Below are 26,897 nucleotides of genomic sequence, written 5' to 3'. Positions count from 1 at the left end.
TGATGGTCGATACCACTTCCCGATCTCTCGATTCCCGACATGAGCGCTCGTCTGGAACAACCACTCAACATAGGCTTCACCTTTGACCAAAAATCTGCATATCTCGCTGAAGGTTACTCGGAGGCAGAGTGCATCGTGCTCGACTCGGACGAGACCATAGAGAGTATCGCATCTGCACTCTCGCTGTTGGGCAACGTTGATAAGATCGGTAACATCAAGTCACTGGTGCGACGGCTTGCTCAAGGGCAGAGCTGGGACGTCGTCTTCAATATGTGCGAGGGCTTATCTGGCAGTGCGCGTGAAGCACAGGTTCCTAGCCTCTTGGAGGCACACCGCGTCAACCACGTTTTTTTCCAACGCCTCAACTTACTCCGTATGCATGAACAAGGCGACAACCAAGGTACGAGCCGCCTGCATGAGCTTTGTCTCTCTCCTAAAACGTATCCTTCAAGATGGTTCTGGACCATCATCAGATCCCCACCGCTCCATATGCAATCATCTCGGCTACCTCTCTAGTCCGTACTTACCAGATGTCCCTCTCCGTTGCCATCGCGAGCTCTGTACAGAAAGCCGCGCTCGAGACTTTGCCGCTCTTCGTCAAGCCCGCCTGCGAATGCTCTGGCCAAGGTGTGGATATTTCTTCCCTGATCACCCGCGAAGACGACTTTCCCGCGGTCATTTCAAGCCTCACAAAACGCTTCCCGGAGCAGGACTTGTTGGTCGAGAAATTTCTATCAGGAAGGGAGTTCACAGTCGGTATCATCGGGACAGCGGAGCTTGCCGTTGTCATCGGTGTTACCGAGCTCGTGTTCAGACCCACATCGGCATCCCCTTTGGGGAATCCTCATGCTCGCGAGTGCAGTATTTACGGCGCAGCGGAGATGTCGGACTGGCAGCACTGCCCGCATTACATATTCTATGATGTCGGTGGGTCAGTCGTCGACCATCCGGCGATTCGCATGTTGCAACAGAGAGGCGTCGCATCTCGAATCCGCCCCATGGATCAGGTCATCGCGGACGTTTCCGAGATAGCTCTTCGGGCATGGCACGCCCTTGGGTGCCGTGACGGCGGTCGGGTAGATGTCCGGTATGACCGGATGGGAACCGATGCGAAGCCTCATGTCATAAAGGTCGGCTTGATCCAGGGTCTCCGGTAACAACGTCCGCTGACCGGTATTGATTCAATGTAGATAAACCCACTTCCAGGGATGGTCCCGGACTGGAGCGACTTCCCACTCCAAGCTGCAGCCAATGGCATATCATACGACCAGCTGATCGAACGGCTTGTGCGCAGTGCGCTGATGGAGATACGTGTAGTCGTCTGTGTCATTATCGAACTGCGCAGTTCATCCACATCCTTCCCCCGCGCAGCAGTACGTGAAATCTTCGTATAGCACATCCACGACGCACGCTCATCATACGAATTGTACGAGCTTGTGAATTATCCCTTTGTGAATGTGATCGAACACAAACGTTGTTGGAGGCGTTAGGTATAAGTACCAATGGAGATCAAAGAAAAATTATGCCTACATTAGGCTACGATCGTCCAGGCACAATGAATTGAGCATACTCAAGCTATTATGCATACATGATCAAAATCGAGTTGGGACTTCGCAGTCAGCGTTGACGGTGACACTGCCTGACAGTGATTGGTAGTCTCTGAGTTCCGTGGCTGTGGCTGTACGAGGCTGTACGCTCTTGCCTATCATCCTGCTCAGTGAAGTGTAGTTGACCACCGCCTCTTCAAGTTCAAGCAGTTGCGATGTCCGACGATCCTGAGCTTGCTGCTATCAGGGCTGCTCGCCTGAACCAATTGAAGCAACAAGGCAGTACGAGGAGTCCAGCAACACCTCAGAGCTCCCAGGCCCCCAGTGGGGGAGATGACGCTCAGCGGGCGGCTGCTGAGGAGGAAATGCGCAGAAACCTCTTGGCTACCGTACTCGAACCCAGTGCAGGAGCGCGATGTGCGTAGGCGGTGTTGGAAACCTACGCCATGATTGTTACTGAAATGTTGGTTGGATTCCTTGGTGTAATGATCAAATTTCCCTGCATTCGCTATGCTCTGTTACTGATTGCCATCGATACTGGACCCGGCATGCAACTCACAGTAAGACGTGTAGCCTTGGCGAACCCAGAACGATCTCGGCAGATCGAGTCCATTTTATTGAGGATGGCTCAGACAGGACAATTACGAGGACGGGTTAGCGAAGAGCAGCTCATCGAACTCCTGGAACAGGCGAGATCTTCTTACACTGCTGTCTTAAGCTCTTACTTATTCTATATCGTAGGCGGAGGAGGCACAGTCTAAGACCAGCGCAAAGAAGGCAACAATTGTTGTAAGTTGCCGGCTTGAGTTCATGGGCGTTCGGCTTGCGGGCGCTCTCATTGATCCTATCTTCACAGTATCAGAGGCGGAAAGAGTTGGATGACGACGACGATTTCGACATCTGATCTATGATCGCACTGAACCTCGGTGCGCTATGCCAGGCGATAGGTTTTTGTTTGGGACTACCAATAACGCTACGATGAGCGTTCTTACCCATTTTGGGAGTCATACATGCAAGCAGCATACGTACGGTTGATAGTGAACTGCCTCACATTCCAGTGTTGTATATACGGAATCAACGAGAGATGGGCCCAAAGCAATGGTGGCGTAGGGAGACAAGCTGCCAGTTCGGTCAATGAGCCTGGGAAGTGCAGAACACGAGGCTGAGCACCACCGCCTCCAGCCTCGCGTTTTACTCTTTACCTTCCACCATCGCGGTTACTTCCAGCGACGCGGTCTAACAACCAGCTCAACACACCTTCAACGAATAATGGCTACGAGGTTACACGCACACCTTCCGGCGCCGGCGCCCCACGCCGCTTTCTCGATGCCCCAAACTAAGTCGCATGTCCTGGCTGGCGTTCAGGACGCGTATTGGAGCGACGACGAAGCAGTACGTGATAATACCACGAGTTCGAAATTCTCCAGCTCTGATGACTGCTTAGGATGATGAGGAATGTCCGCTCTGCTTGGAAGAAATGGACATATCCGATCTCAACTTCAAGCCGTGCGTATGTGGCTATCAAGTAAGTCGTTGCCCGACGCAATTGCTTTGTAAGCCTCACTGGCACCTTCTTCAGATCTGTCGCTTTTGCTGGAACCACATCAAGCAAAACTTGAACGGGCGTTGTCCTGCATGCCGGCGAGAGTACACGGAGGATGGCGTGCAATTTAAGCCGATTTCCAAGGAGGAGTAAGTCACCGCTGACCGGCGTTTTGTCCCTGGCTTACGGACTTGCGTCAGCCACAAGCGTTTGACGCAACAAAAGAAACAACGTGAACGCGAACGGAAGGAGCTGGATGCGCTCAACCGGCGGCACTTAGCCAACCTCCGTGTAGTTCAGCGGAACGTCGTGTACGTTGTCGGGATCGGTCCTCGCTTCGCCAAGGAAGAGGTGCGCTCTGTTGGCATCCGCTGCGGAGATTGATTTTTTTACTTACCACGACGTCACATATAGCTCATTCCGACCCTTCGATCAAACGAATTCTTTGGCCAATACGGCAAGATATCAAACGTGTTCATCGTAAAGCGGACGCCACCAGGAGGCAAGGGGCCTGTGGTCGGCTTGTATATCACCTATAATCGGCGTGAAGATGCAGCCCGCGCCATCGCCGCCGTCGACGGAGCACCGTCACCCGGCGGCGGTAACGAGGTCATGAGAGCCAGTTACGGGACGACGAAGTATTGCATAGCATTCTTGCGCGGGCGCAGCTGTAATGACCGAAACTGCATGAACCTTCACGAGTGGAGCGATGAGAAGGATTGCTTTACGAAGGAGGATCTTACAACACTGTATGTTATTGTGCCCCAGTCTTGACGTCGATGCTCACTCTTACGATAGGAAACATACTATGAAGGACACGGAAACAAGGTCTCGGACCATCCTGGGCAAAAAGGCTGGGGATGCAGATGGTATAGTAATGTCACAAATTGTCCGTTTTCATCACTGATGTCGCAGAACAAGGTGGACTTCCTAGAGGCGCTGCATGGGCGAACAAGGGTAGAGCTCCTGCAAATCAACTGCGGGCAATCGTGGATGACTTTCCCATTACCACGCGACCAGCGAGGCGGGCTGCTCAGCGACAACGGGGTGCCGTAGCCAGCAACACAGCCGCAAAACCTCAAGAGGAACGTCGTGGGACCACCAGCGCGAAGACGCCATCGCACGCATCGATCTCTCGCCCTGGAACGCCCGTCAACGCAGGACTACCACCCCGCCCCGCGACTCCAGTCGAGTTGAAGCAGCCGCGACGGCCGGAAAAGGATATTCAGGTGTCTGCCCGACCGCAATCCCCTGCATCGTCTTTCACTGCCGATTCAGAGCCTGCATCCGCTGCACAGGAATCGCCTGTTGCTCCTCCAGAGCCGGAAGTCCGCCCGGAATCAGCAGCATCCGGTCGCTCGTCGATACCCTCCGTACCATCCGATCCTATCTTACCTCCCGGTCTTCCAAGTGCGCCTCCAGGACTTGGTGCGCCTCCCGGCCTAGCTCTGCCCCGACCTAAGGATACAGCTTCCCCGATTCTTTCTTCCAGAGGCTCGCAAAATTATCAGATGTCCACACAAGCGCAGGCACTCCTGGATGACGTCAGGCTAAGGCGCAAGTCTTTGCGGTCCGGTACAGGCCTTGCGCCGTTCCCGGACTTTGATCGCGTTCTATCAGTATTGACGGGCGGGGATGGCGAACGCGGTGCCTTCAGCTTCAGCTGGGACTCCTCGGTGTCCAGGAAAGAAATCAACGACAACGTCATGGAACTACCAGGACTGACCGACATAGCCTCCAATGGGCCGCTGGACTCGTTCTCTGGATTGCTTTCGTCGCTTCCTTTGGACGGTCGCGAGCCAGCTGGTCCACCGGGCATTGCGAAACCTAGCACAGGTTATTCAGGCTCCTTCGATCCATTCGCGGAGATCAATGACTCGTCTCTCTCAACATCAAGCCCTCCCCAAATGGATGATGATCCCACCCCTAAGGTTTCAAGGTTCGATTTTGCACGGGGACGTCAAGCGTCCACAGGCACGGGGGTTCCGTCTCCTCTCCATACGGCATCGCCGATGATGGCGACGCCCTCCTTACACCATGCTTCGCCGATCAGCCGGACGAATTCCATGGCGCAATCATACATGTCACCCGATCCTACTTATGGGCCTAATTCGCATCAATGGCAACATGCACGGCAAGATTTTGGTATGCGCCCCCCTTCGTCAGCGAGCTCGCCCCTCGCAGTCCAGGCTCAGCCGGCCGTGGCGCCAGGATCTCGTTTCCAGCCTTTCGCAGATCAAATGTCTAGCGCTTTGAGTGAAGCGCAGCTGCGTGACTTCATCGTGCGCAGTCAGAGCAGGGCAGCAAGCCAGAGTTCATTTGGGAGTGAGTGCTATCGATTGTTTTTGGTTCCGTCAGGACTAATCGAACCGGATAGTGGAGAGTATCCATCAGTCGGTGCCTTACAGGACCGGGGGTCCCCCTTTCAACGATCCCGCGATCATGTCCGCCAGTTTCAGTGGAGCACAGGCGCTATCGGATAGTCGGTTTCCTGGGCCTCCTGGGCTGGACCCCTTTCCACAACCTGGCCAATCGTTCGCACCGCCTCCAGGACTATCCTTTCCCCAGCTGAGCAATGGCAGCCTCAACACTGCGAACTTGGGACTGGGTAGTGGTCCTTCCTCAAGTATCGAGCCATCCCAGACTAGCGGTTCCGCACATGGTAAGTTATTCCTCCGCAATGTTCAGGGGAGGGAGTCCACCGAGCCGAGCCGTGCTTTGCCAGTGCGGAACTACTACTACCGGCGCTGAATCCTCAGCAAGCCCATGCTCTCCTTGTCTTCCTTGTCCCTTCTGCCACATGTTGTTGTGATCCTCCCTCCCCCACGCTTATATTCCTTAATCTGGCGCTGACTTAATGCCATTCTTTGCGGCGATGCAGTGTCCACATCCGCATCACCCGTTTCTCCATCTCCTCCCCCTTTGTCGTCCGCGGACTTCCCGGCTTTGACCGCCGATTCTCCTAAGGAGGTGGCGACTCCCGAAGATACGACGATCATCGATACCACTGCGCAAGACAAGGCTGCGCGTAAAGCTGCGAAGAAAGCTGCAGCCATTGAACGTGCTGCAGCTCGCGCGCAGGCTGCGCAAGAGAAGGCAGCTGCAAGGGCGGCCGAAAAAGCGAAACTAGCCGCCGAAAAGGCTGCGGAGAAGGAAAGAGCTGCCGCTCTGAAGCTCGAAAAGGAGAAAGAGAGACTGGAAAAGGAGAGGCTACGAGCTGAGAAGGAAAAAGCGGACAAGGAGCGGGCTTTGCAACTGAAGGCGGAGCGGGCGGCGAAAGATAAGACAGAAAGGCAAAGGCTAGAGCAGGAAAGGGCGGCGAGAGAGAAGGCTGCCTTAGCGGCCAGAGAGGCCAGGAAGGCTGTTCAAGCAGAGAAAGCCTCAAAGCAAGCGGGCGGTCCAGATGCCCGTCCGGCAACCAAGGCCCATAAGGAGGTTCCGACTTCTCCAATTACCCCTGAGGCTCCGATGCAAGGACCACTTTTGTCGAGAATGCCCAAGAAGAACAAGCCTGCTACCAAACCTATCCGGATCCCCAAGGAAGGCGATATTATCCATGACACCACCTCGACATTGCCATCGGCTGCATCGGATGCCCCGCAAGTCCCTTCCCGACCTTCGTCGCTGGCCGAGACACACGGTCGTTCCCAGTCAACAGAGCCGCCCTTCCCTACTGGCCCGCTTTCCATCGCCGCACTGCTCGAGCAGATCGATGAGCGACAGCCTTGGATGAATATATCCAAACATCCCTTCTTCGATCTATCGAAAATCAATCCTGCTGCGAAGATGCCGCTGGAGTATGGCCCGCTCGTACATGCTCTCTCCGCTCTGTCGGTTGGCGGTGGCTCGTTCGCCAACAATATGCCATCGGGTTCCATCGACAACGCAGTATCTTCTTTCCAACAACTCCTTGAGACATTGACTCAGACTATTTCCGACCTCTTGAGACTCCTTCCGCGCACCACGTGGGACGACAGTTCTTCGTTCGACGGCGTGCTTCGCGACATGCTCAAAGGCGACGATTTCCTGGATGATAATGGTGAAGACGGCAGCGCGAAGGAAGATGAGGTGGCGGCGCTTACCTTGGCTCTGGAACGTCGTGCCCGCTGGATGGAAGTTCAACTCTCCAAGCTTGAAGAGCTGCATAGAGATATCAATACCGCCGCTGTCCGCGCTGTGCTCTCCTTTAACGACAAGGGCTGGGATAAGTATGGCTTTGCGCCGCGTGTGGGAAACACGCTCCGTCGCTTCGATAATCTGGGATATGTGGGGACCGGGAGTGGAGATGAGATGCGGCTGATGACGATTCAGGAGCTGGAGGAGAAGCTGGTTGTGGCGAAGGAGGCTGCCGTCTTCGCGGAAGCGGAGGTGCGGGAAGCGATGGAGAAAATGCAGAGGCTCAAGCCTTCCGAATGGGACTACTAGCTTGTAACGCAACGAACAATTTAATCCGCATATAATGAAGTACTTATGCACATGCGATCTCACATGGACACACCATTTGCATCGTCGTCCTGCAGTCTACTGTATATCCAATCAAATACGCACGATGCTAGCCTTCCAGGCCCTCGCCTTGATCAAGCCCTGCCTTCCTTTCTAGCCTCGCGCCACTGTTGTATCAGGCCGAGACGAGCAGTTCGCAGCGCTTCTCGAGCCTTCTCCCAGTCACCATTGTCCCGATGAGGCTTCATGGCAGCGTCGCTCACAGTGTTCCATTCCTTGTCGAAATAGATCTTGGTTTCAAACTCTTCTTCATCTGTCCATGGATCCGGCCTGTAACCATCGCTTGGGGCAGCTCCTGCACGTCGCGTGAACACCTGCTATCCCGAACAAAGAGGTAAGGAGTCGCACCATACGCTTCGGTAACATCGCCAACGCCTTTACGGGTGCGCATAACCTGGTTGCGCTTCTTTGTCTTGGCCGACAGGAGGAGGTAGAACAAACTGCCCACAACGGTCGCCGCAAGTTCCTTAAGCGCGTCAGCGGTCCAGACGGCGTCTCCATCCGTCGCCTGCCCCGAGTCGACTGTCCGCACCGTCGGCTTCACGGCCTGCAAGCACCGTGCAACGAACTCGGGCGTCGTCATCTTCCCGAAATGGCGTGCGGTCATGTCTCCAGGGCAAAGTACGTCTATGTCCACGATTTCTTGGCCTCGAGCGCCCGTGCCCTTCTGCTCTACCATCTTCTCCGCGAACTCGCGTTTAAACCACGCGATCGTCTGCTCATGATTCCATGTCCTGGGATCAACGGAGTCGTAAGGCGCAGGACCGCGACGCTTTGGTGGAGATGTCTTGAATGGGGCCGCGTAGCCGAGAGTCGAGGTCGAGTGCACAGAGTCTTGGATATGAGGTGAAACGTGCGCGATGACGATTGCCTTCGACAGCTGACGGCTTTCGATGTCAAATATTGGCTGCAGAACGGAAGAATCCTCTTCATCACCCCGTTTATACATGGAGGATACTAAGAGAGAACGAACCTTCAGCAGCATCGTGAGTTTGTTCATCCTCCATGGAATATGAACGAATCCATCTTCTGCTGCCATTCTGGCCTTGGCGCGGACGCACTCCTTGAGATTCATCAGACTTTTGTTATTCTCCCGTGACTCATCCATGCGCTGTTTGTCGTGCGCCTTCGAGTCTTCATAGCGCTCACTACCAGCCAAACTGGAAGGAGATAATCAGTTCGCCCGACCATATGAGCTTCGACGGCCTGAGTGCGTACTCAACAAGAATCAGCTGGCCCTCCTCAGCCCATGGCAAGAGCTTATTCTTAACCCTGATGGTGAGCAGGGCATGACTGCGGCTGCTACGGGCGTTGCGTAGAGTGGCGGAAGTACGGCGATGCGAGAGCGAGCTCGTGATCAAGTCCTCCAGCTCGGTCGACGAGTGCACCGGCGTCGAGATAAGGTGCGGGACAACATTGCCAGCCTTAGAGAGCGGTTCTGAGCGAACCCGATAGACGATACGGCGAGGTCAGAGCATACCTTATCTTCACGGATAGCAATCTCTTTGCGGATGGCGCTGCCTTGCGCATCCACGCCCGTCGTACCGTCGACGAGGTCCACAGCGGATGTACCGAGCAGCTCCAGGAAGGTAACCTCGAAAGTGAAGACGTCCGCTGCATGTACCTCTTCCTGGCCAGCGAATGGTTGCTCATCGGATGTAGACTGTTTCTTCGCCTCTGCGGCAACGAAGCGCCTTGCAACGACGTCAGCCACATCAAAGAGATCGCGGGCGATGCGGTGCTCAAGGCCTTCCATGGTGTACGTTTTACCACTGCCCGTCTGGCCATATGAGAGAACACATCCGATGCCGCCTCCCAATGCCAGCGGAACCAGCTGAGCGTATACCAAATTAGGCTTGGAAGCGATGAACAATCCTCAGGCAATATACACACATCGTTAGCTACGACTGTACGCTGGTACAATTCTTCGTTGGACGTGTGGGGCCCAAAGGCAAGGTCGGCGTCAAAGGGTTTATGTGCCAGCGCAGGTCCATTCCACTACAGGTCAATGTTGATCTCAACATACGAAATAGACATAACACCAGCAAAACAGACCTTCATGCTGGGCGTATGCGCCACAAACACACCGGGCTCCTCGCTGGCGACCGTGATGCCTGGGCAGAACTCCACGTCGCGAGGGTCGCTCCCTGCATCCTCGTTCGCGGTAACGAACTGGGTCGCCGCCTCGTTCTCGAGAGGGGGTCGCGTCCTGAATGCGACGATCACGTCCTTGCTTCCGTCGTCGAGCGCGTCGCCGAACACGGCAGTGCGTTCGGAACGCGCCTTGATGTCCTCCAGGGACGTGGAGAAGGGTTTGAGAGGCGGCTGCTTCTTCTCCCAGTCCACCAGTAGTTGTCGCAAGCGAGGCAACTGGGTCGTGGTCAAAACGGCAGATGACATGTCTGTGCTAGTGGGCGTTCGATATTTTCACAGATCACTGATGCGTCTACCTCAATCAGGAGACTGCGTGAACGTGAACAGCGCTGGTCGTCTGAGTATCTGATAGACCACTCTGGAATTTATTGCCATTGGTTTGGTGATGGGAACTTGTTGGTGACTGGCGTATGAGTCGAATGTATGCGCGGGATCGGCAAGGAGTCAGTCCGACTCAATCGGCGTTGTATCATTCATCGAATGTGACTGGCAAGCTTATGTAAGTCATGAGTTGATGGCTGTCGATGGCGCTCTAGAGTCTACCTCAATCTCCCGCTCTCCCACTCATGCTGACTGTCGCCTTCGGTCGCGCCAGGGCCTCGCGAACAAGCTATCGAATTCGACTCTTGGGATGCATCTTGGGTATCACTCTGGTCATTTACTGCTGCATCCTATGGGCCAACTCCAGTGACTCGGTGATCGAAGGACGCTGGCTGGATGTCCACGAGCGTTACGGTTTACGTCTTGGTTCCTCCCCGCCGCCTGCATCTCGTGATGGCGTACCCCTGCAAGACCGCGGGGTTCACTCATCAAGAGTACTCCCCTCCTTCGGAAGGAATCTGCCTTCATTGAAATTGGCCGCGGACGCCCAGGCAGAACAATCGCTTTCACTCGAGGATATCGCTGGTATCTACAAGAGCCTTGAACGGCAGGCCAACTCGATAAAGGAGGCAGTTAAGGAGTAGAAGGCAGAACCTCGGCGGCACCACGAACGTCCATGGACTCAAGGTCTTGACAAGAATAAGGCTTTTGTGTATTGCTGGTTCCTCAAGTCTCCGATCTCAGCTAGCTGCCCATCAAATGGCCAATTCTACGAAGATCATATAACCCAGCCTTAGGTCATAAAATAGTGCACGCTCTCAACACCACTCCGGATCTCCACCCCACTTTATCCCCACCGTCGTGCCTTAAACATTGATCTCCTTTTTGTGGAACACATCTGTCACCGATTGTCAGTCCATGAAGCGCTCTCTTGCCAAACCCCTGCCACGCACTTGGAATTTCCGACATCCAGCTCACCCTGGATTTGCAGAAGAACTCGCCTTTAGGTGGTAACGCCTCTGGATCATCCAAGGAGGCCACGCAGACGTATCGCGATATGTTCTTCTCCGGTTCCTGCTCACGAAGATTTGGTCAAGCCACCCCTTAAGTTATTGGACCGGAGCTCCGTAACCGGGGGATACATACCCCATATTCAAGGATGAAGCTCCCGCAGATGTCACAGAACTCGCGATGCAGAATCGTCCCACTTCCGTTGTCAGCCGCGTGCTCTTGCGTCTTGCCCTTCGTGTACCGGATCGCATCCTTAGAAACCTTTGCCGTCAAACCGAAGGCACCACCAAATGCTTTCTAGATGGAGACCACGGAGAAGGGGCAAACTGTCAGCCAGTCAAGTTAATTGGAGGCCAAGGCGGACTTTGCAGTTCGTGCAGTGGCATAGCGACGTGCGCGCAGAATCGGGGGAGTCGAGCGTTAACTCGTACTCGATTGCACGGCAGTCCTTAGCATAAACCGGCGTACTTCGGCATCCTGGTTAATGGGTGACGTTTTGTAACAATTGTGCGAGCGAGTGTTCGAGAGCGATGGACGGCTTGATATCGAAGAGTGCTGCACGCGTTCGTTGGACGAATTGAACATGCACTCCAGACTATTATTCAACGTTGCCCGTGGGGCTTTGACGTCATTGCTTGCGTTCGGCGTCAGGTTTCTTGCAGCGTACCCAAGCAATACGAGCGTTGCCGTTAGTTTCAAATTCTACAAATTCGGGGTCGTATGCCATCGGGTTTGGTTGATCATTGCTGGGGAAAGTGTATGGACATAGCATGCGAATGGAATACGAGAGCAATCCGTGCGTTTATTAAACAACGATGATGCAGAGTCCGATGTGGGAAAGAATTATTTGGTCTAGTAAATTAGAGAGGAGCAATGCAGTTCGTGCCAAAGATGCAGTTGGTTATGTGGAAGCCTTTGCCTTCTTCCAGGCGACAAATTCATCAATCAATGTAGGCCATGCCTGCGAAGGAGCACGTTTGCAAGCTGGACAGAAGCGAAAAATCGAAGGTGGGCTCACCTCAGCCTCGTCATAGTTCTCCAAGTTGGGATCAGTAAGCTGGACGAATTCCCATGTCTGTTCAAAAGTTGAGTTCGAGACCGTGTCCAAGAGTGTGAACACCGACCATGTTCCACATATCCTTGGTAACGAATTTGTATGTCCCCTTTTCCTGCAGTTGGGAATGAGACAAAAGTGAACAGAGAAGTATGACCAGAACTCACTGCTATGAACTCAAGCAGCTCCTTCATCAAAGGATATCGCTGCGCGAGCAGAACCGACCAGAATGCAGAGGCTATGTCCATTTGGATATTCCTCGACTCTCTATGATTGCACAACGAAATTCACCTGATCAACGCGGCGAACACCAGAGTATTCCATTGCGGGTCTCACCCTTGTTTGGCCAAGATGAAGCAGAATGCGTAAAGCTTCCCAAATGCCGATTTGCGGTCATCAGCGTACTTGAAATATTGCTCCCGGTTGTACGGAACGTTCACGCCTTTGGATCCACGCTTTACGGGCTCTTGCTCCAGCAACAAAAGATTCTCCAAGTCGGTGAGACATGTGGTGAGAGCGTGTAGATTTGAGATCCTAAGGCGTCATCTGCATGGCCATCTGACCACGACGAGACTCTCGAGACTTACTGCAACGCGCTCGTGCCTTTGGTCCACTGTTCTCTCGAAATTTGCCCCATATCGCTAGCGTCCAACTGCCAAGACAATACTAGCGGAAGGGCGCCGTCCAGCGGCAGCCCCGCATCGCTGCACAAACGCTCGAAACCTTCCGCGCCGATGACTTCTTTATCGTCCTCATCCGCGTAGGCGTCGAACAGTTCCTGGGCGCGGTTGGCCGCATAGGGCTCAGGCTTTCCTTTCGACTTCGGTTTCGACGCCGGGGTCTTGACGGTAGGAGAGCTTGGCCCAGCGGTGGCGATGGCACTATTGGAACTGGCGCTATATCCGTTGCGTGATGAAGGCTTCTCGTCAGCATCGAAGGTTTTGTCCGAAACGCAGCAAAGAAGTGAGAAGGGCATGATAGCAACGCGCGGCTTGAGTGCGGGAGGTATAAGGAGATAGAAACCGCTCAACCAGCGCCGAGGGCCATATAGCCCAGCGCGTGTAGGCTATCGTGAACAAAGGCGGAGGATGAATAGACCCACGTGGTGGTGACAAGTGCTGTGTCCTACAGAGAAAGAGCATAAATAGCTTGACGCAGGCACGTGACAACGTACTCCTGGAGAATCGAGGACATAGTGAGGGAGCGATTACTGATGGTGAGCCGAAGATAGAGTGATGGTGCGAACATACACATTAACTGCGAGGTCCTGCCTCAAAGGAGCTTGGGCTTTTGTATGACCCTTATTCTCCGCCTGCATCAAGTATGTGAGCTATCAAAGGCATTGTGGCACGGGCATTGACGCATACTTTCTTGTTTCCTCTAACAAGTATCGCAGCCATAAGGAAGAGGTATTGTGGATCAGCATAATGGGAGATAGTAGCGCCATGGAAGCCCGTACTGCGGTTTTGCGGTAGTTTTGGCCCTTTTAGTAGCTGGTGCCTGCGACACCGCATGAGCGGATATATACCCATATATTGCTGTTAGGTCTCACAACGTTTTCTTCTGCAGTCACTGATGTCCCTCCGTTCTCCTTCAGTTCTGCACCTGATGCCTTGGTTGAAGACCGCGTGGACCTCGTAGCTCTCCCAACAGTTTCCTCTGCGGTTGGGGCGGCACGTTTGCGCTACACACATAGCCATCATTCCTCGTTGTTTCGCCGATTGCAACGTGCGCCATACCTTCTGTGGCATTGCAGCACTTGGAAAGCTTCAACGTTCGGGGCTGGTAGAGGCAAGCAACTTGCAATACTGAAGGGGCAAGTACAAGAGCGAAGGGGATGTCGCGTCGCGCGCTTCCACTGCAGGCACGCGCCGCCATAATTTGGGAGGATCACGTGAGCTACATGTCTGCCGTCGGCTTACTGAGCTGAGCAGCGCAGGGTGAATGACAGAAATATACCGTATGGATTCTTACAATCCCAACCCCACCGTTTACGCACCCAGCGCAAGCACAAGGCGTCGTTCCTTTGGACCTTCGAAGGAAACGTCACTCTGGGTCTCGGACTATGAGAGCGATGAATCTGTAGAGGAATCAGAGGAGCCTGAGCCTATCGACCAGAATGAGATCTTTGGTACGTAGGAGGTCCAGTGTTCTTTTCAGATCGTTGCCCAAATTCAATGTATCTGACTATTAAGCAGACTTAATCCGTCATATCAGCGATCCAGAACATCCTAATATGACGTTGGAGCAGCTTATGGTCGTCTCGGCTCCTCAAGTGGCCGTAATGAATAACCATGTCGCGGTGGAGTTCACACCGACCGTACCTCACTGTGGTGCATCTACCCTCATAGGTTTGACTTGACATCTCATTTGACTTGCATCCGGCTGAAATGCAACTAGGCCTGTCGATACGCGTCCGGCTTTTGCGAAGCCTACCGCAGCGTTACAAGATTGACATCCGCGTCAAACCCGGCTCCCACCAAAGCGAGCATGCAGGTGCGCCATCATCATCATGTACCCAGGACAATTGTCTGACGGTTCTGCGAGCAGTCAACAAGCAACTAAACGATAAAGAGCGTGTAGCTGCTGCGTTGGAGAACTCCGCCCTGTTGGACGTCGTCGAAGGTTGTCTCGCTACCGCATCGCGCAACGGAAGTGCTGACGATGATCGAACGACCTTCGCATGACCTTAATTCCGAGATGGATAAGCATATCATTCACTTGTAGTGTTAGGACAGATTGGGAAACAGTGAACATCGTATTCTCCCTTAGGCGAACGTCAGCAACTTTATGCCGAATAGCGTCCAGTGCTCTCCGCCTCCAGCAGATAGTAAGATAGAGAACATCCATACTAATCCGGGTATTATACGTGTACTCAACAGACAAGAACCATTGCAAGTGTAGGGAGAGTGTTCTGTAGCCCAGGCCAAGGTCGCAAATAATGCCGACAGATCTACCCGCTCATACGCCCGCCACAATCCTGCGCGGGATGAATGATCAGTTGCCTGCTCAAAAGCAAAGGCCGTTAGAAAAACGTACTCCTCCGCCTTGTTGAGCGCATCCACCATCGAGACGACTTCCTTCCTCCTGTTGACGACGTAGTCCGACTCCTTCATCAAGTCGTCCAAAACGTCCGGCTTGTAAAGCTCCTGCAGAAGCTCGCGCTGGAGGTTCTCCTTAGAGTAGCTAACGAGGGTCAGCGTGATGGCTTTGGGGACCATGTCGATCATCTCGCGCTTTACGATGTTGAAGTAAGAGTGGATGAGGAGCTCTGCAAGGTCGACCAATCAGCAACACGTATAATACCTTAAGGTATGCAAAAGCCTCACTGATGACTTCGGTTTCCATCGTTTCCCGCTCGTTTAACGCAGCCTGGGGACGGATGACCGGCGGGGGCTGACGAAGAACGATTAGTCGGATGATCTTTCAGGAGCATTCGAGCGCGTACAGCCTCCATAACAGCTGCACCCTTCTTCGCCGGTTGCTTATTCTTCACAAAGAAGGAGCCGAAGAAGCTTGCCTCCTCCTTCTTCACTTCCACATCCAGGTCCTTGTTGTTGTTGATTGCCCCAGGGGGAAGCTTGCCGTCCTTCGACTGCGTGTGCTGGGGCTTGTTCGCGTTCAGGCGATCCTGTACGATCGCCATCGCTTTGTGGCCGTTGAGGAAGTCGGGGTGCGTGGTGTTGACGTAGCACGCTTGCATCGCTACAAGATCGGTAACGAGCTTCGTCGTCGGCGTCATCGACTTCTTGAAGAAGTTGACGACGACGGAGTTGAAGCGCTCGCGTAGTGCGGGATATCGGCGGAAGTGTTGCTAAGATGCGAAGGGTTAACGTTTCCCGGGGGTCGGACGATATGGAATGCTCACGATGCGGCCGAGCAATTGCCCAAGGATGCGGATCAGTTCGTCATAAACGAGCTGGCAGCACTTCAAGCTGGGGTCCTCGAGCCTCTTGATCTGTTGTTTGACAATGATCTCGAAGGCAGCGGTGCCGACGAAGATGTTGGGGGTCGAGCCCTACATCGAGAGGAAAACATGTTAAGCATCTATCACGCAACTGCACTGGATATGCTCACCGAAGAGTTGTACAGGATCGTCCTGATGTCGCCATCCTTCACCTGGTCGAAAGGATCTATGCTCTTCACTCCTTGGTTGAACAGTTCGTGGAAGACGAAGCTTATCCTGGCACCACCCGACAACTCGTTCAATGCCAAGTCGTTGATATTACCGTCAATCGCCGAGCGGTAATCTGAGCAGAATTCTGTGATGACCTGCAGGACCATGTTGCTTGACGAGTCGCCGCCCATGGGACCGCCAAGGGACTGGAGCTCGGCGTTGTATTTCGCCAATTGTTGTGTGATGCGCGCTTTGATGTCAGGTAACGTGGCACGGATATGTTGCATGAGGATCTGGTTTGCTGGTCTTAGCACAAATTCATCAATACGAAAAGCTTCGTCCACTCACCATGTTGAGTTTGCGCGCAAGGAAGGGCGTGCCGCAGTATTGCGCCTTGCCCTTGTAAGCGGGGTGGTTTTCAAAGAACTGGCGCTCGTACTCGAGTGCGGCTTGGATGGGCTTGTTGGTCTCGATGTCTCGTTGGCCACGGTTGACGACGGGTACGTATCCAAGCCGTAGGAAGATGACGCGCCCGGCGAGAATGTCAACGACATCCGTGCCAGGGTCCCTAGGGACCGATCAGCGAAAACTCGTGCAAACTTGAATATCAACGTACATCAAGTCGACCTTCGTCAGCACACCGATTGTTCTTGTTCCCTCCGGATCCACATCTCGCGCCAGTTTCAAACCGTCCGAGTTGGACAAATCGGTGTTCGCTGCCGTCACCGCTAAGATGATACAGCTTGGCTTGCTGATGTACTTGAGCAGCATGTCCCGGATCTGCTTCTCGATGTCTTTCGGCTGGTCTCCGACGGGGACGCGGGTCATGCCAGGGAGATCGACGAGGGTGAGAGTGACGACGTTGGGCGAGTAGATGCGGAGGTTGATAGGTAGCGGGGAGATGCCGGCGTTCTTGCCGGTCTTGGCCTCCGTGTCGCGGACGATCTCCTCTCGAATTTTGTTGAAGTCGTAGAACTTCTGTCCCGGGAGGTGAAGGAACTCGCCCCACTCGTCGGCGTTGGCTTGCTTGTCCGCGCCATTCGGTACTAATGTTTCGCCGTGTCACCTATCAGCGCATACACGGAAACCTCAGAGTACACACCACCGGCAGCCTCCTTGTTCGTCCCTGCTGGTCGGTTGATGAGTTGCAGGACCTAAAACACGATCAATCGGGTGCGTGCAAGTTTATCATCATTGCTCACCAGAGGTCTTCGAGTCACGATACCCGTTCCACGAGGTAAGAAATCGCGACCAACGATGTTCTACAGAGCTCTTGAGATCGTCCCAGCGTATTTTGACTATTGCACCAACCTCGAGCACACTACTCTTTCCGCTACTCTGACTGCCGAGCACGCATATCTGCGGGAGGTCTACCGCCGACGCGGATGTGCCGACGGCGGTGAATACGTCTTGAAGTTTGTTGATAACGGTGAGGACCTCGTTTCCAAGGCCGGCAGACATGGTGGACGAGGGTAGAGGAGGTCGTTAGATGATGGAAGTTCGGGGTGACGGTGGTGCGCGCGTCAGCCACCAGGCAAGCGCGCCGCAGCGATCGTGCTGTGTTTCTGACTTGACCAGTTTCAGCTTTTGGGCTGGCCGCAGCATTCGCTGGAACTTTGGAAGGCTGCGCCTGCGGTCTCTACTGCTTGCAATACAAGCACTCGGTGCTCTAGCAATGTCTTCCTGGGCGAAAGTGCAGAAAAAAAACGTCAGGAATATGTGGAGACCAGTTCCGAGCCTATGTCAAGCGGCCACATGCGCATATGCACACTTGGTCGTTGCTATCTCCATCTTGCGGGGATGACATGCAAACGTTGTCGATGTCGCTCGTACCAATTCGCCCTCATTTTCAGGGAGCACAACACCATGGAACGTCAGCACTGTTTCTCGTGGCAGCACGAGCGTCGATTCCCAGCGCGCTTCATGATACGAAGGCACCTTTTGCTCATTCATCCGCGTCAGGATTCATAATCAGGCCTCTTGGCCTCTCCTGGACTTCAGATTCTGCGGTGGTTGCCAGTTCTCACGTGTTGCACGCATGTATTCGACCCATGGGCTCCGCAACCTCCCGGAGCAGCGACTCTCCACCTCTCTCTACACTAGTACCGCTGCCGCCTTGGAACAGCCAGGACGAGCACTACGGGTGAGATAATGAGCTGCAGACGGCGTACTCTAGAGTCTGCAAGGCCGTAGCGGTAAGGACTGGGTCCCACGAACGCACGCGTTTGTCCCGTGACACGCAAGCAACGTCACGGCGAAGCACGCTCCAGGTTCTACGCCGCACGAACGAGGGTCAGCTGCATGCCTGCTCGACGCAAATCAGGCCGATGCAGGAATCGCGCATGCTTCATATAAGGCATCCTCAGCGGTCTTGACTTGCCGGTACGTCCACCATGCTGTCGCTCGCCCTAACTGTCTGTGCGCTTACGGCGAACGCCTTGGCCACTTCTCACCAGGCCCCCCCTGAACTTTTCTCTCCTCTCGTCTCGCAGAAGATCCTCGCAATAGCGCAGAACACCTCCTCACTCGCGTCTCGGGTCTATCCCCAGTACACCACGCGAGATACCGGGTCATGGCTCTGGTTCGTGCCCGACACATGGACGACCGGGTTCTTCCCCGCGACGCTGTATGCTATGCAGGATCGCAGCACGCTTTGCCCGAAATCGGTGGCGAACACTAAGGGGGCCGACTGGGTCGATCTGGGGAGGGCATGGAGTACGGCAGAGATACCGCTGGAGATCAACACCGGTGTGGGGCACGACGTCGGATTCCTTAGTTTCCCGTTCGTGGACGAGTTGGCGGTGTAGGTTGTTTGCGTACATGTATGCTGTTTGATGATGACGACGTGAGGTAGGAATCCCGACAACCAGACGGCAGTCACGGCGGTGAATGCGTTTGCAAACCATCTGGCTGGACGGTTCAACCCTATAGTGGGTTGCACGCGCTCCTGGGATACCGCCGACCCGACCGATTTTCAGGTGAGCGAATGTTTCATCGCGGTCAAAGGAGGCGGTTGACGACGGTCGTACCAGGTCATCATCGACAACATGATGAATCTCGAGGTACGCGTCTATCCGCGTTCTTGGACCCTCAAGTTTGAACGCCAATCAGGTCTTCTTCAATTCTGAAGCTCTAACTGGCAACCGCACCTATCGCGAAATGGCCATCTCGCACGCGAACAAGACCATGGAAAATCACGTTCGCCCAGACGGTTGGTGACGGTCGTCGCGCTATTCCAGATCATCTATCTGAACTCCATACCCTTAGGCTCCACGTTCCACGTCGTCGAGTACAACTCGACCACAGGCGCCGTCATCCGCCGACGCACGTCGCAAGGGTACGCGGACAATAGCACGTGGTCGCGCGGCCAATCTTGGGCTATCTATGGTTTTGCGAACAGTGCGTCTCTCCGATCTCTGTCCGTTTTTATCTAACCCGGGAACGACAGTATACGCGAATACCCAGATTCCGGACTACCTGGAGACCGCGCGCCGCACCGCGTCCTACTTTGTGGACAACTTACCCGCAGATGGTGTTGTCCCCTGGTAAGACGCGGCAATACAATGCATACCGAGACCCGTCTCTAACTTGACCTTGCATTAGGGATTTCAATGCCCCTCTTGGGCCGCCTCGTCCAGCTGACAGCAGTGCCGCGATGATCGCTTCGTCCGGCCTGCTCCTACTTGCTCAACAAGAACTCGCTCTCAAACCCGCCAATCATAGCGGTGCGACTCATTGGATCAATGCGGCCCTCAACGTGCGCGGAACTGGTTTCACTCGCACATCCTATAATATCTCTAATCGTCCCCCATCACGTCAGATCATATCGGCGAACACGAAACTTGCTTGGCGCCCAGAATGGGAGAGCCTATTGTTGAACGGGACGGTCAATAACCCTACTAATCCTCCGAACAACCTGACGGGGATCGTGTATGGGGACTATTATTTTGTGAAAACCGGGAACACGCTTGTGGAGATGGGACTGGCGAAATGTGACTAGATGAATCCGTGTCTGCGTCCCTTAGCAGGGAGCTCTATGGTAGAAGTCGGTGTGTCTTATGAATATCGAGGTTGTGCCTATTATTGACAACATTCATGTTAAACGAAGGATGACCTTGTGTATGTCGAATGAGGTGGCGTGATCCCCTGAGAATATAAACCTTTACGACCTGCGCACTTCCGGAAGCACAAAGAAGGTTGATGTTCATGTCGGTCGTCGTCTATGTGCTGTCCGCTAGGACCTCGGTGAGTTCATTCGCCGAGGTGCACCCGTCGCGCCCCAGTCTGGATCACTGCGGAACGCGATCAGTCCTTCTCGTGCAAGAAGTCCGTCAAATGACCAGTATAAGTCTCGACTAGGTGTCGCGATGTATTGGAGATTCATTCACAACGACCACGATGTTGGTGCGAATTTTTCTCACATCGCTGCTGGGAGCTGCGGCAGCCAGTGTTGGGCCGGCTTTGCTGGCCCATACGACCTCTGGCCCCGTCCAAGGGTTTATGGACGACACCAACGGAACCACCGTCCAGCTCAAGAAGTGGTACGGTATTCGTTATGCGCAAGACACGTCTGGCAACAACCGCTGGCGTCCGCCTCGGCCATACTCGTCGAAGGCGACCTTCGATGGACACGCCTTTGGGCCTGCGTGCATCCAGGCGGCGTGAGTTTGCCAGCATAATAACAACTGACTGTTGTCAAAGACTTGGCAGTGCTGACGGCGGTAACGGCACTGAAGTCCAAAGCGAAGATTGCCTACGCATCAACGTGATTGCGCCTGTCAATGCATCGGGCCTGCCTATCTACCTCTACACGCAGTACGTTCAAAGATTCCGAATTAAACCAGTCAATGACTCGAGTGGACAGTGGCGGGGGATACACGACCGGCGCCTCGTCAGATCCCAAAATCGACGGATCTTACATGGCCGAACGAGGCCTCGTCTTCGCCAGCTATAACTACCGCCTCGCACTGTTCGGCTACCCGCATTCGTCAGAGATCAAGGCCTCGGGTGCAACACAGAATATCGGCTTACTCGATACTCGGGCTGCTGTTGAGTGGATACGAGCGAACGCGCGAGTTTTCGGTGGAGACCCAGACAAAATTGTCCTCGGAGGTATAACAATCGCGTCCCCTCAGTATGCACCTGAACTGATGATGCGTTCAAGGCGAGTCCGTTGGAGCAGGTTAGCAGCTTCGACGACTCCCTGAGATGACAAAGCTTCATTTGCATTCTCAGAGACAACCAACCAATATATGTCCGGTTGGCCTGACGACCCTCTCATTCGTGGGGCGGTCATGCAAAGCGCTGACAGTACGTGCAGCGCATCTCGAAAGTCCCAAACTTGCTGATCAGACTTGCGCCCGTTTCAGCCGCGCAGCCCATGTGGCCGATTGACCAGCAACTCAAGATTATCGCCACGAATGTCAGTTGCACGACCGGGAAGGGCATGTTGGATTGCTTGCGCAAAACGCTGGTGCTGGAGCTGCAAAGCGCGCAGATCAGCACGAACGCGCAATTTCAGCCTGTAACTGACAATCGCACCATCTTCTATGAGTAAGTTTCGTTACGGTCATGATATATTCCGGATAGTTGAAGGAGGCGTTCCATCGCAGTTACGTGGCCCAGACCAAGGCGGGGCATACGAACAAGGTGCCGTTGCTAATTGGCACGAACCACGTACGTCTCAGTATTGAGCTTGGTTCATGCGTGTTGATGCGGCACGTCGGAAGGATGAAGGCACACTCATTGTGAATACAGAGCCTACTGCATACTTCAGCAATATATCTGCTTACTGGTATGCCGTCCGATCCTCTTGACTTCTGCTACCTGATCAAGTTGAGCCTCGCTGCAGTAAAAGCAACAACTTGAACATTCCCTGGAACAACGTAACCAAGCTAGAGGAACTTTATCCCGTGCCGTCGACGCAGTTCCCAGCAACCTTCAATGCAACTGCTGGAATGTGGAGAGTAAGATGCCGTCGTACTTGTGCGGATGGGGACCAGGCTCATGGACAACCTGACAACAGGACGCTCACATGCTTTGCCTGGCCCATAATCTGGCCACTCACCGGACGGACGATTTGGTGTTGCCGGTGTGGAGGTACCGGTTCGACTTGCTGGCGTCCAACCTTAACTCTCAAGGCACTAGCATTGGAACATTTCATGGTAGAGCTTGGCCCTGCTGTCTGTCAACGCAAGGCTGAGCGTTTTCGCGTCAGGCTCAGATATTCGTTTCGTAATGGGAACCTGGAGGTAAATCCACCAAAACGACGAAGATATGGGGCTACATTGCATCTGACCATGTTAGGACCATTATCAAATCGCAGCCATTTGTTGCTGCAACTCCGGAGGAGATAGCAATCTCAAACCTTATGGTTACTGCTTGGACCAACTTCATCAAGGGTAAGCGCGTTCGTCGTTCTACTGCCACGCATCATGCATGACGATCCTATCCCAGATCCCACTAAAGGCCCGGAAATACCTGGCTGGAAGAAGTATGACACCAAGGATACAACGTCGCTTGCCATCCTCGGCTTGAACACTAATGGAGCTGATCCTGGCGATCACTTTTCGGCGGATGCATCATGCGCGTACTGGAACAAGTTACTTCACATATTTCCTCAGGTATGTCGGGCGGTTCCATAAGGGTTTTGACGTCGTATCTAAATGAAGTCTACAGACATTCCCGGAATGTGGTAGCTGGACTTGCTGAGATCCTGACGCTTACCCATAAGAAACCTGAAATTCATCGTATACACTCCCGTGGAAAAAAACCTGACACGGGCGACCTTTATAACTGAGTACAGCGCGGTCTGATCAGTTTGTGTCCGAGTGAGCTAGTCCACACATGCAATCGAAAGCCTAAGGTGAAGACGTCATACGATCATTGAATCGTGACGTCACCTGCAACTGGCGTTCCGCTATTGGGGCGTGCAGGGAATACCATACTATACCTGCGGCTTGGCACTCTGAGAGGCTGCCACAGTCCATCAGGACCTTCTGCCACATTGCTTAGGAAACGAACGCTCTACGAGGGACAGCATGTATCGCTTGACCATCTTCAATTGGACAAGTGAACGGCTCGTCGTACGCGACGCTTGCGGCTCTTCAACAACCCATCTCTGCGTTTTGCATCCGCGCCAAGGGACACGACCTATCCATTTCTCAAGGACAAGAGCAGCTCTTGCCATTAGTTATCAACGCGACGGACCTGTAGACAAGAAAGGATCATCCAATGATGACCTTTCGCCTGACGTTCCTCGCGAATACTCCTTGACCGTCCCCCTGAGCTCCACTCCCTCCTGGAGGAGTGTAGCGATCTCAAGCGAGCGCGGGATTCCATGTGCATGGAGTGCGTACAGGCTATGGGTGAGCCACTGCGGATCTCTTGCTATACTCTCGGTTCTGACCGCACCAAACATAGTCAACTGAGGGGGTCAAGCTGCTCATACTCTCCCGGCATCATCCATGGTCCTTCCTGTCTGATATCCCGGATGGCGTCCCACTCTCATCCTTGACTCTACCAGGCAAGTCACTGCATGTGAATGAGCCACCGACCGTGAGCAAACCATGCGATAACCATAGGTACACATGATACGTGAGTCTGCAATCAAGCGTATACCTTCGGTCCATTCCAATCCACTATAGGATGGCTTTCTACGGTTGGCCGCTCGCTCAATGTCAATCACTCAAGACGCCGCTCGCCGTACAGCTGCGGTCGGGCATCCGAGTGCTAGACATTCGGCTCTCGCTCGTTCATGATCGACTCATCGCCTATCACGACATATACCCCCAGAAAGCCACCTTCCAATCTATTCTCGCGGACGTTCATGATTATTTCTCTGACGCCGCGTCATGTCGTGAAACGGTCGTCATGTCAATCAAGCAGGAGGACTGGCGCACGACTCCCGCACGGGCATTCTCCGCAGCAGTGCGGAGGGAGATTGAGGAGAGTGAAGGCGGCCTTGCAGGGTGGTTCTTGGACGATCGTATACCTTCGCTCGGAGAGATTCGGGGGAAGATCGTCATGTTCAGCCGCTTCGGAGGCGATGGGGCTGAGTGGGAGGGCGGGCTGGAAGGCCTCGGGATACATCCGTCGAACTGGCCGGACAGCGAGAAATGGGGATTTACCTGGAACTGCAAGAATACGCTCGTGAGAACGCATGACTGGCAAGTACGCCCTTGCATGTTGCTGGTTCACGAGTGTTGACTTGAGAACGGTTGTTCAGGTATCGCATCCCATCATTTCTGTCTATACCAGAAAAGGTGGAACTAGCGACCCGGATACTGCTCCCTCCGGCTAACGAGCCTCCTACGCCATGTTTAAACATCACCTATCTCTCCGCATCGTCGCTACCGCTCGCCATGCCGCCTACCATCGCGCGGGGCTTCGGTTGGCCACAGTGGGGTCTTGGTATTGAAGGCGTCAATGCACGCGTCGGCCGGTGGTTGTTGGGCCTCCTCGTCGACCAAGCAAGCACCTTCCGTCGTGGAGGCGAGGGTGCGCTCCCGCTAAAGGTCGAGGAGGAGCAGTTCCAAGACAAGCTGCATGATATCCGGACCTATGTCGGTGGTGGTGACATGCAGGTCGTCGAACCTCGGGTTAGGGGATGGGTGATGATGGATTTCTATACCGATCCCGAGGAGGCCGGACTCGTTCCGCTATTGATTGAACTCAATTTTCGCGGAAGGATACCGGGCCAAGAAGGTTGGCCAGAAGCTGACTCGGGATCGTGGAATCGGGTGTAGAGCGGAAAACAACGTAGTACCAAGAATCCCAGCGACTCTTGTTGTATGTTGTCCTTACGCTATGCTGTTGCTGCCAATGCCTGTATCGAAGCGTGTCCGGCGCTGGACCAGCGACGCAAGTAGCTAGCTGCTAAAGCTACACAGAACTATACATTCACCGATACTCCGAGCGCCAGAATCTGTTTGTATAACACCGTCGGGATGATTGCCCCGCCAACATCCGGGCAGGGTGTTCGCACCTCGGTATAGGGGCGCCGTCGTCTAATAAGCATCCAGTTCTGGACCGACCGGCAACACATGGCGTTATCCGAAATTCCCAAAATAAACTCGTTGTCCTCCCTGGGCCAGGACAAGACAGCGTTGACCTCCACAGTCCACCCACACTCGCCCTTGCATTGCCAATGTCATCTACCACTAACAGTGCGATCGCTGTGTACTGCGGCGCGTCATATGGGACTCAGAAGGCGTTCGAACTAGCGGCTGTCTGTGCGTTCTCTCCGAGCTCTGAGCAACAATGGTGTGCATATTCACTGAAGGTCTTATCATACAGCCTTAGGGAGAGCGCTTGCCAAAGCAGGCCGTGGCTTGGTGTACGGCGGAGGTAACGGAGGTATCATGGGTATTGTTAGCAGTACCGTCCGGGACGAGGGAGGCGACGTGCTGGGTGTCATCCCGTACGCGATGGTCGCGTCTGGTGGTGAGGGTGAGCAAAGAAGCGCGTTGCGCTCGGCAAGCAAGGGGGGGAAGGACGAGGTGGTACGTGTGCCCTATCGGACCTGCATCGCGACCGTTGGACCGATTTCTAGAAACAGATCGCGGTGAGATCTATGCACGAGCGCAAGACGATCATGGCAGACAGGTCGTGCGGATTCATCGGTCTTCCGGGTGGATACGGCACATACGAAGAAGTCAGTTTACCATCACACCCCTGGCATAGGACTTCATGATGACATGAAATACTAACCTACGTTTCGTCTAGGTTCTGGAAGTAACGACGTGGACACAATTGGGCATTCACAACAAGCCTGTCGTTGTCGTCAACGTGCTGGGTTTCTATGATCCTCTACGAGATTTGATTCGCAACGGCGTTCGGAACGGCTTCATTCGGGCTCACAACGAGGCGCTCGTTGTCTTCGTCGACGGCCCGCCCCTCTCGTCTCCAAACTCGCCAACCGCCGAAGACGTCGCCGCTCATGAGCTATTCGATTGGGGCACTGCCGCTGTTGCTGCGATTGAACGATGGACTCCGTCTGGAAAGCCGGTGTACCCTTTTGACTGGTCACGCGAGATGCCTTCAACAGGTGCCCAGGATCTCCTGCAAGACAAAGCTCTGCATGCCACATAACGTCCCCTGAGACAAAACTTGCTCGATGGTATGCAGCCTTTACTAGCATCTCGAGCATTACACGAAGACATATTCTGCGGCATTGGTGCGGACTCTGAAAAGCTCTATCAAGAGCTCGTGGCTCAACCACTCGGCGGTAAATACTATTATCCTCTTCGTTATGAGGCATCGACAAGGGCATGTCTACTATCCAATATCTCATGTCAACCAATAACAAGGGGCCGTTCATCAGGCAAAAGCTCGCGGTGGGTTTCTCAAAACCATCCGATCTTGCTGCCTAAATCGCTCGCAATTGTTGGGGAGTCGGTTAGAAAGCTTGGCTTCTCTTGGTTCGCTACGAGCATGCGCCATCCGCTTTCTCACCGATGCTCATGCAACGTACCTACGCGAGATGCCCGGTGACCTCGGCATTGGCGCGCAATTTGGTACGGTGCACGGTGGGTCATAACCTAGCTCCACTCCGTGCGAGAAATATTGATGTATCGCAGCACGAAAAACCCAAATCAGCAAGGACAATGGCAGAATCTGCTTCCTGATCTTCACACCCATACGGGC

General features: G+C 54.1%; 11 protein-coding genes across 11 annotated transcripts; 7 read left to right on the top strand and 4 right to left on the bottom strand.

The window, feature by feature from the left end:
• Positions 1-39: 39 nt before the first annotated feature.
• Positions 40-1,157, top strand: PUNSTDRAFT_121181 (uncharacterized protein; the record flags this gene model as incomplete). Its single annotated transcript, XM_007385082.1, has 2 exons — positions 40-400; positions 517-1,157. 2 exons carry the CDS (start codon positions 40-42, stop codon positions 1,155-1,157), a joined length of 1,002 nt encoding a protein of 333 aa, XP_007385144.1.
• A 713-nt stretch (positions 1,158-1,870) lies between these two features.
• PUNSTDRAFT_36994 (uncharacterized protein) lies at positions 1,871-2,442 on the top strand (the record flags this gene model as incomplete). Its single annotated transcript, XM_007385081.1, has 4 exons — positions 1,871-1,968; positions 2,113-2,257; positions 2,289-2,336; positions 2,404-2,442. Coding segments are annotated over 4 exons (330 nt in total), but the record flags the coding sequence as incomplete, so codon positions are not given.
• A 335-nt stretch (positions 2,443-2,777) lies between these two features.
• Positions 2,778-7,515, top strand: PUNSTDRAFT_121179 (uncharacterized protein; the record flags this gene model as incomplete). The annotated part of the gene is made up of 10 exons (XM_007385080.1): positions 2,778-2,939; positions 2,992-3,072; positions 3,127-3,239; positions 3,291-3,441; positions 3,505-3,839; positions 3,889-3,959; positions 4,006-5,415; positions 5,468-5,752; positions 5,779-5,814; positions 5,972-7,515. Exons 1-10 carry the CDS (start codon positions 2,817-2,819, stop codon positions 7,513-7,515), a joined length of 4,149 nt encoding a protein of 1,382 aa, XP_007385142.1. The 5' UTR covers positions 2,778-2,816.
• Positions 7,516-7,667: 152 nt separating this feature from the next.
• Positions 7,668-9,993, bottom strand: PUNSTDRAFT_45445 (P-loop containing nucleoside triphosphate hydrolase protein; the record flags this gene model as incomplete). Its single annotated transcript, XM_007385079.1, has 7 exons — positions 7,668-7,888; positions 7,942-8,500; positions 8,567-8,753; positions 8,812-9,017; positions 9,074-9,448; positions 9,487-9,591; positions 9,649-9,993. 7 exons carry the CDS (start codon positions 9,991-9,993, stop codon positions 7,668-7,670), a joined length of 1,998 nt encoding a protein of 665 aa, XP_007385141.1.
• A 941-nt stretch (positions 9,994-10,934) lies between these two features.
• On the bottom strand, positions 10,935-11,806 carry PUNSTDRAFT_114426 (DUF636 domain protein; the record flags this gene model as incomplete). Its single annotated transcript, XM_007385078.1, has 5 exons — positions 10,935-10,966; positions 11,022-11,142; positions 11,215-11,376; positions 11,444-11,527; positions 11,747-11,806. The coding sequence occupies 5 exons, from the start codon at positions 11,804-11,806 to the stop codon at positions 10,935-10,937; spliced, it is 459 nt and encodes a 152-aa protein (XP_007385140.1).
• PUNSTDRAFT_53333 (DUF298-domain-containing protein) lies at positions 11,801-13,159 on the bottom strand. The gene is made up of 6 exons (XM_007385077.1): positions 12,721-13,159; positions 12,470-12,667; positions 12,301-12,400; positions 12,204-12,248; positions 12,098-12,154; positions 11,801-12,040 (listed from the first exon to the last, which is right to left on the bottom strand). Exons 1-6 carry the CDS (start codon positions 13,107-13,109, stop codon positions 11,981-11,983), a joined length of 849 nt encoding a protein of 282 aa, XP_007385139.1. The 5' UTR covers positions 13,110-13,159; the 3' UTR covers positions 11,801-11,980.
• A 963-nt stretch (positions 13,160-14,122) lies between these two features.
• On the bottom strand, positions 14,123-17,767 carry PUNSTDRAFT_144490 (uncharacterized protein). Its single transcript, XM_007385076.1, has 14 exons — positions 17,562-17,767; positions 17,453-17,512; positions 17,353-17,404; positions 16,867-17,296; positions 16,599-16,818; positions 16,211-16,543; positions 16,002-16,151; positions 15,582-15,947; positions 15,463-15,529; positions 15,173-15,404; positions 14,684-15,113; positions 14,534-14,629; positions 14,332-14,484; positions 14,123-14,264 (listed from the first exon to the last, which is right to left on the bottom strand). The coding sequence occupies exons 1-11, from the start codon at positions 17,709-17,711 to the stop codon at positions 15,095-15,097; spliced, it is 2,079 nt and encodes a 692-aa protein (XP_007385138.1). The 5' UTR covers positions 17,712-17,767; the 3' UTR covers positions 14,123-14,264; positions 14,332-14,484; positions 14,534-14,629; positions 14,684-15,094.
• An 876-nt stretch (positions 17,768-18,643) lies between these two features.
• Positions 18,644-20,420, top strand: PUNSTDRAFT_121175 (d-4,5 unsaturated-glucuronyl hydrolase-like protein; the record flags this gene model as incomplete). The annotated part of the gene is made up of 10 exons (XM_007385075.1): positions 18,644-18,664; positions 18,707-19,053; positions 19,105-19,228; positions 19,283-19,312; positions 19,362-19,461; positions 19,518-19,649; positions 19,699-19,795; positions 19,854-20,007; positions 20,071-20,299; positions 20,359-20,420. 9 exons carry the CDS (start codon positions 18,644-18,646, stop codon positions 20,248-20,250), a joined length of 1,185 nt encoding a protein of 394 aa, XP_007385137.1. The 3' UTR covers positions 20,251-20,299; positions 20,359-20,420.
• Positions 20,421-20,648: 228 nt separating this feature from the next.
• On the top strand, positions 20,649-22,961 carry PUNSTDRAFT_104244 (carboxylesterase; the record flags this gene model as incomplete). The annotated part of the gene is made up of 14 exons (XM_007385074.1): positions 20,649-20,911; positions 20,961-21,065; positions 21,115-21,362; positions 21,415-21,432; positions 21,486-21,560; positions 21,620-21,803; positions 21,863-21,926; positions 21,980-22,044; positions 22,102-22,216; positions 22,276-22,414; positions 22,468-22,501; positions 22,557-22,651; positions 22,707-22,873; positions 22,929-22,961. The coding sequence occupies 14 exons, from the start codon at positions 20,649-20,651 to the stop codon at positions 22,959-22,961; spliced, it is 1,605 nt and encodes a 534-aa protein (XP_007385136.1).
• A 936-nt stretch (positions 22,962-23,897) lies between these two features.
• PUNSTDRAFT_114420 (PLC-like phosphodiesterase) lies at positions 23,898-24,997 on the top strand (the record flags this gene model as incomplete). Its single annotated transcript, XM_007385073.1, has 2 exons — positions 23,898-24,418; positions 24,478-24,997. The coding sequence occupies 2 exons, from the start codon at positions 23,898-23,900 to the stop codon at positions 24,995-24,997; spliced, it is 1,041 nt and encodes a 346-aa protein (XP_007385135.1).
• Positions 24,998-25,398: 401 nt separating this feature from the next.
• On the top strand, positions 25,399-26,342 carry PUNSTDRAFT_70434 (uncharacterized protein; the record flags this gene model as incomplete). The annotated part of the gene is made up of 4 exons (XM_007385072.1): positions 25,399-25,483; positions 25,548-25,753; positions 25,804-25,905; positions 25,977-26,342. The coding sequence occupies 4 exons, from the start codon at positions 25,399-25,401 to the stop codon at positions 26,340-26,342; spliced, it is 759 nt and encodes a 252-aa protein (XP_007385134.1).
• Between the last annotated feature and the right edge of the window lie 555 nt (positions 26,343-26,897).

Source organism: Punctularia strigosozonata (assembly GCF_000264995.1).
Source record: "Punctularia strigosozonata HHB-11173 SS5 unplaced genomic scaffold PUNSTscaffold_8, whole genome shotgun sequence".
NCBI lineage: Eukaryota > Fungi > Basidiomycota > Agaricomycetes > Corticiales > Punctulariaceae > Punctularia > Punctularia strigosozonata.
Note: the sequence above shows the minus strand (reverse complement) of the source record. Positions and strands in the feature narration are given on the sequence as shown.